The sequence below is a fragment of the Cariama cristata genome, unplaced genomic scaffold (genome assembly GCF_000690535.1).
Source record: "Cariama cristata isolate BGI_N322 unplaced genomic scaffold, ASM69053v1 scaffold10194, whole genome shotgun sequence".
Classification (NCBI taxonomy): domain Eukaryota; kingdom Metazoa; phylum Chordata; class Aves; order Cariamiformes; family Cariamidae; genus Cariama; species Cariama cristata.
The window spans coordinates 1198-8426 of NW_009613491.1; the positions used below are offsets into that span (position 1 = coordinate 1198).

Genomic DNA, 7229 nt, shown 5'->3' on the forward strand with positions numbered 1-7229 from the left:
AGCCCAGCGTACCGGCTATGATGGTGGTATGCCACTACTGAGCAGAACGCTCCTGAGCGGTCTCGTTTCAGGCAGATTAAGTAAGGGATTTTCCCTCAGCGGTTAAGTAACACAGCTGAAAGCCACCGTGAAGTGCTTTTTCTTCCAATTTCATCATCCCCTAAAACTAGGTTTTCAAGTGACACCATTTCTTCAAGTTACAGATGTTAATGTTTCTTTATTGTAAGCTTTGAACAGGAGACAACTACTTTACCCAGGTAATAATACTCGTGGTAAGATACGGTAAGAATAATGACCATTAGAAACGCTCAACACCACTAGAAGTTTTTATATAGAAAAAAGCTGCAGTAAGAGTTTCATATGATTCTCTCCCAGTCCCCAGAAGCATATTTGCTCATCTACAAATTTTTACATTAAAGATGTTTAAATATTAAAAGGAAAAAAAAAAATCAAGAGCCTGAAAACACTAAAATCTATTTTAGTGTTTAGACTCTGAAGATATTAAAAACACCAGAAAGGACGGTGGTCAATTTGGCAATTAATTTGAAATACCTGTATTTGCATCTTAAAAAATACATACAGGCAAAACATCACCGTTCAGTTTGTTTCGTCTATTACTTGTAATCAACACATTCTTCTCGTGTTTACAGAATGATCTCCTACCTTCCTCAGCTGAGGCATTACCAACGTAAACCCAAAGCAGGGAGGGTTTTATACAAGAAGAAGCACGGCTGTACAAATAGGCACCAAGAGCACAACATCTGAAGGGCTCTCTCTGCAGATACTCTCCACTACAGCAACCATGGACTTCACGTCTCCTCTGCTTCACTGCTTCTCAATAATGTAAAGTACGTAAGTGGAAATAACAGACATTTGAAGAAGCAGTGCTGACAGTTTACGTACCTTGATCAAGTCTGTTCATAAGAGTTCGGCAGGCTGCTTCTGTCTCGGGACTGGGATTATCCAACACCTGTCGGCACCATTTTAAAGGCGAGTCTGGTTTCTGATCTGTAGTAGATTTTCTTGGGGACACATAGAGCCTTTGCAAGGATTGAAAGGAGAAAGTAAAAAAAAAAAAACCTCATTAACTCCAAGCATGCAGCCACCAAAGTAGCACTGACTACAGTATACCTAAGCAACAGAAAAGTTATCCATACTAGAAACAGGGGAAAAAAATATTAAAAAGTTTAAATGTATACTATGACTTAGAAACAAAATTTACTATCACAATAGTAAAATTCACTTAAAGATGGCTTCACAGAGAAAGTACACAGCCTCCGCAAGGTGAGGTTCAAGCCTGGGCTCTTGGAATACTACCAAAGGTTACGTTGTTGGTATACTCACCATCACCTGTCGCCCCTGCCTCCCCCAAAAAACCATCTCATGCCAAAGACAGCAGGGGCGAGGCGGTGGTTCTAACTTGAGATTCAAGGTGATCTCCTTCCAGCGTTGTGTTTGTTGTGAAACCCCCACGGCTCCGGCTGTGCCGCCTGTACTGCTCTGCGGCAACAGTCGGCCCCCAACGGCAGCTCTCCGAGACACCCAGCGAACAATAAGAAGTCTTTTAGCCGATTTCAGGGATAAACATTTAATTGGAAGATGTAGAAATTTTCAGACAGTTAGGAAGTATGACTGTATGCTACCTTTCCCTTTTTTTATATTGCAATGTTAGATAAGTTCTCCTAAAGCTTCTAGACATTGTTTTGCATATACATACAGGATTAGCCTTACATATAGACAGATTTAATCACCTTATAGTCCCGGATTATTTACAACTGATCGTATGTAAAGTAGCCTCCCAACTGTATTTCGTAAGTAGAAATTGTCTCTCAAGAAAGGCCAAAGGGTATAGGAGCCAGACTGAAAAGCAACTCAAGTATTTTACTTACACATCGCACATTTGCATTTTCAAAGTAAGAAAACTCGCAACAAAAAAAGCACCCTGTATTTTAACATTTTTGCTATTTACTTAAAACTTTTGTGAGGAGGGGGGAAAAAAAAATATCATTATTATGTACATGTAAAAGTTAAACAGTTTTTAATTCTTGCAGGTCATTTAGAGAAGCACACCCTGATGTAGAGGGCATCGAGATCCCAATCGATCCATAGCACGAGAGGCGGGAACAGAAACAAGCAGCACCATCATTCACAGAACGCGCCCACAGAGACAATAAATTTCCTGCATGTAATAATGCATACCTTACTTTAATATTAGAGTTTCAGCTAAGTAATCTAAATATGCATGTGTTAATATATTCCCTGTGCTATGACTGCATGGCTACAAGAAGATATTTAGTATAAAAAAAAACCTGCTGAAGTCATTCAAAGGATCATAAAAAGGATTCACAGGCAGGGAAGTCAGCTCTGTGATGATGAACCGAAGGACCGGCATCTGTGCAATTTCTGTAAGAGTCTGCAAGGTGATTACCTCTGAAGTCAATCAGAAAGCAGAGAGTAGATTTCTGAAAGCAGAAACTTTTTTTTTGATCTTGTAAACAAGGCCATGGGATTCTTCAAGTTAAGTTTAGAACTACTGAATTTGTCCACAATGTAATTTCTTAGAATTAAGTGTACCAGAGGAAGAAGAAAATGTCCAGGTCTTTGAAGTTGTGTAGATATGGAACACCTTTCTAGAAGGGATGTGCTTCGAGACTAAATTTTGGGGGATGAATATACAGGAACCTGATTGCGACGTTTAGCTGTCATGTGCAGCCACGAAGTCTGGCTCTCAGGTCCATCGTTCTGAAGAAGCCCTGATGAGCTGTTGGCATGGCCTTCAGCAAGCGCAGCTGCCACCTCTCTGCGTCAAGAAATCCACGTGAACAAGCTTCATCACTGATAAATCTCCTGTGAGAGCAAGAGAGTCCTTCCCCGCACACAATCACACAACTGCTATTTTTCCCACCACCGCCTTCCTCTCCAGCACCAGTCCGGTACTCCTTCACCCACCGAGCTGCTCAAGGTGACAAAGAACCTCTTGGTCAACAGCCAACTAGCTACAGCCACACCTCAGGATTTATGCTACTCTCAACAGCTCTCCTCATGCTGATGTGTACGTAATCTTTCACCTTCATCAGTGCCAAATCCAGTATTTGAGCAGAAAATGATCATCAGTTTTAGAGTTTCAGGGAACATCTGCAGGTGCTTCAATTGCCTCCTGCTCGCCCTTCCAGCAGTAACTTTTGGCACTCCTGCAGCAAGACACATCCAGTCTTTCTGCTCCAGTCACTCATTCTCACACAGACATCTCATGTTCAATTCACAAAACACTCTTTTCCGCAACAAAACTAATATAAATCATCGGATATTTTAGTAATTATCCCATTAATTTCTGAAAACCCCTCATGTTTAAAAGATACAGAAACATACTATGGGGACCCTCAGTTCTCAGGTGTCCTATCCACAAAAGCAATGTTTGGCCAAGACGAAACACACAAACAACCGGGCTATCTAAAATATCGTACTGGCATAAAACCAGCCATCGAACCTATTCCCCCGTCTCCTATCCTGTATCCAGGTAAGGACAAGTACAGAAACAATCAATCCACCAGCTGTACTGATGCAGAAAGCTGTCCCGGACTCCCACAACTTGGCAATTTGGGGCTATCAGATTGAGCATCTCTGTGTGCAACAGCTCTCAAAGTATTATTTTTCAGTGAAGCCATCTAATCCCTTTTTTGAACTCGTATCTGCGTGTAGCACCCACAGCACCCTACTGCAACGAGCCCCACAACGCACCAAGGCGCAGGGTGCATTCACTTGCTCTGAAAATGTCACCTGCTATTCACTCTTGCTATTGCCTGCTGCTTGCGGGATGCGATACAGGTGGGAGGTCATTAATTCTCTATTGCCTCCTGACATGCCACTCACGATTTTACAGATCTTAATAATATTCCTGCCCCTGGCCAGACCCATCTTCTTAGGGAGTAGAGAGATCCAGTCTCTCCAGCCATGTCTCATACGGAAGCTTTTTCACACCAAGCTTTACACAAAACATGCAAATTAAAAAAATCCAAAAGCTAATTTGCTATTGACAAAATAAATGCTGAGAAACACGAACATAAGTATTCCTGAATCTGCAATGTTATCTTTCATAAAAGACCCCACAAGCATCTCTTGCTGCATTTCAGCATGGGTAAGTGAGCATTACAGCCACTCAGATCCGATAAAACAGAGAAAGCAAAGTGCTCTCTCTCCCTAGATTTATTTTACAGTTCAGACCAAAAAAGCAGCAACTAAACCATCAAACAAAAAAAAAAGAGGCCAATACCTTCCTTAGGGCAGGTCACGCTGTTCTTCACGTATTTTAGGTTAAGGGAGAAAATCCTGCTCTACTTCGGGAAGCAGTTGCTCTGCCCAGCTCCTTCCACGCTTCTAACCACGATTCTACCCAGGACCACAGCAGCTGAAGACGATAACCCTTGTTCCACTGCTAGAACCGTTCCCACAGGGAGCAGAGTTCCCTCCTTCCCAGGGTGTCCGAGCCCTCTGTCATCTGCCAGAGGACTCTCATTTTTCAGCTGACGAGTCTATTGGCAAGAGATGGCCTCACTTATAATTTCACTAAACTCAATTAAGTAAGCACAACTCAATTTTTCAGAGTACTGACAGGCAACTTATAAAGAAAGAGGAATTCTGGTTCGATTTCACAGCATCAGGTTTACCATTTTCCTTTTTAAGTAGCTTTGGGGAAGAGTTCGACATACTTAGCAAGCTAACTTCTCAAAATACGCTGGCATAGCTTATTTTTCTGCAGCGCTGCACACCATCAGCTGATAAAGTAAACACACCAGCCCCACAAACAGAAGTGAATATTCTTCTGGAGATGATATTAAGAACCAAAAATCACCTGTGACTCCAGGCTCCCCCCACCCAGCGTCATCCTCCGTCGCCCGCCGTGGCACAACTGCCGCAGCAAGAGAGGCCGGGTCAGCGCAGCATCCCACACTGCTAGCTGAACTAACACAGGCTCTCTTCTGAAAGAGGTTTTTGTGATAAGCTAAACTCACTCTGCTCCGTTTAAAAATATGCAGAATTTTATTTCTGGTAGCTTTATCCTCTAAGGCTGTTTGATTTGTCAGGTTAACTTAATCCAATAAGCATTGGAAAAAATGTACTCAGGCATGCCATTAAGTATGGGTACTGCTGCCAGTTTAGAGTCAGCCAAAGCCTTTTGGGTTTAACAAACACCCGATTACCGAATCAGCTTTACCTTGCATTTTGTTCCTACAACTCAGCAGTCTGGGGGTGAAGCATGTTCTGTTTAAAGGCTGTCGTGCTTTAACCCCGGCCAACAACTAAGCCCCACGCAGCCGCTCACTCGCTCACGGTGGGATGGGGGAGAGAATCAGAAGAGTAAAAGTGAGAGAAGTCATGGCTTGAGATAAAGACAGTTTAACAGGACAGAAAAGGAAGAAAAAAATAATAGTGGTAATAATAATGATAAAAGAATTAGGATATACAAACCAAGCAATGCACAATGCAGTTGCTCCCCACCTGCTGATCGATGCTCAGCCAGCTCCTGAGCAGCAGCCCCCGGCCAGCTTTCCCCCCAGTTTCTATACTGGGCATGACATCATATGGTATGGAATATCCCTTGGGTCGTTTGGGGTCAGCGGTCTCAGCTGTGTCCCCTCCCAACTTCTTGTGCCCCCAGCCTTCGCCCTGGCTGGGCACGAGAAGCTGGAAGGGCCTTGACTTCATGTAAACGCTACTTAGCGACAACTAAAAACATCCGCGTGGTAGCCACAGGATTCTCAGCCTAAATCCAAAAGACAGCACTGTCCCAGCTACTGGGAAAAAAATTAACTCTATCCCGGCCGAAACCAGGACAACGGCAAAAGGTTATGCTTTGAATATTTTCTTTTGTTGAATTGCAAATGATAATTAAGGAGGTATTTAGATAGTTACAAGGCCCAATACAAAATTCAGAAAGTAAACATTTGGGCATATACTCTCGATGTATTAGGGTCTTGCTGCATAACTTATTAAATATGAATGAGACTTTCTTCCGCTTCTGCGAGGAAACCCTTAGATAAAGCTTCTTTAGTTTCTGCTGACCAGTGTATGTGTTTCACCTGCCCACAGAACGTATTTTGTGAGATGCACCTCTGGTAAGAGCCAGGTAGTTTTAGTTGTGCAGCAAGCACAAGGTGAGTTTTTTCTTCTATGAAGAATGCAGGCACTCAAAAATAAATTTGTGGGATTCTTTGCATTTTATTCCGACATATTCCAATGTACTAAAAGCAGAGCTTCTTCTAGAGATTCTATTTTTCTTTTGGGATCAATGTCACAGGAGGATTTATGGGAGTTAATGGCCACTATTGTTTAATTTTAAAAATACTGCTTTAAATAAAAAAAGCCCAAGAATCTAAAAAATACTATGACAACTTTCTCAGCTTGCACACCGCACTAAAAAAAGAAGCATCTTCACAATTTAGTAACACATCAGACCAGCTATAAGAGTGCAAGCCAGTATTGCCTGAGAATTTAGGATCTTAATCACGCAGAACATTTGCACCAGTAAATGTATAGATCATAAGGAGAGAATTCAGGCTGCAGAAAGCTCGATAACTAGTACATTAGTAAATTAACCTGGAAGTAAAACGAACCTCAGTTGTTAAGACCCCTGCTTGGTTTATCCCACATCACCCCCAGCACTTGGCACCAGCAGCTACGGCGGTACCGAAAACGGCAGAGGTTACACTGATTTTCAAACCTTTGAGTTACATACATCGATGCAAGGAGGAAGAGACCCGAGGTAGCTAAATGTGTTTAGAACAATTTAGGTTTATAAAATATGCCTCCATAAAGTGCTACATTCTTCTGTAAAGCATGTATTTCAAACAGATAATACATAAAGGAAAATGAATGCATCAGACTTCAGAGAGTTGATTTTCAGATTTATTACTGTGCTTATGCTGTTTTAATCTCAAATCTAAACACTACTGTTGAACAGAAATATCAATACCAACAACATAGTGTTGTGGAAAGCAAAAGTGAAACAATGCTGCCCAGGTCTTGAAACAACAGAAATGTAAAAGGAAAAAATGAGAAAAATCCTGTGGAAAACACTCCACACAAAAAAAAAATTATCATATTAGCCCAAGTAGAGGTTTGAGCCTTTATTCCCAAGAAACAGAAACTGGAAAGAGAGAGGGGAAAAAAAAAAAATATAAAGCAAAACCTAGAAGAGGCATCGCTTTTTCATGTCTATCTAGTGACTAATC

The 7229-nt window shown here is 41.8% G+C and overlaps 1 protein-coding gene across 1 annotated transcript in view; it reads right to left on the reverse strand.

The window, feature by feature from the left end:
- Positions 1–871: 871 nt before the first annotated feature.
- Positions 872–7229, reverse strand: part of LOC104160816 (SLAIN motif-containing protein-like) — a gene marked incomplete at its 3' end in the record, with an annotated part of 12086 nt that continues 5728 nt past the window's right edge. The window contains 1 exon segment of the mRNA XM_009699050.1: positions 872–1040. Within this exon segment, the coding sequence (XP_009697352.1) occupies positions 872–1040 (169 nt within the window).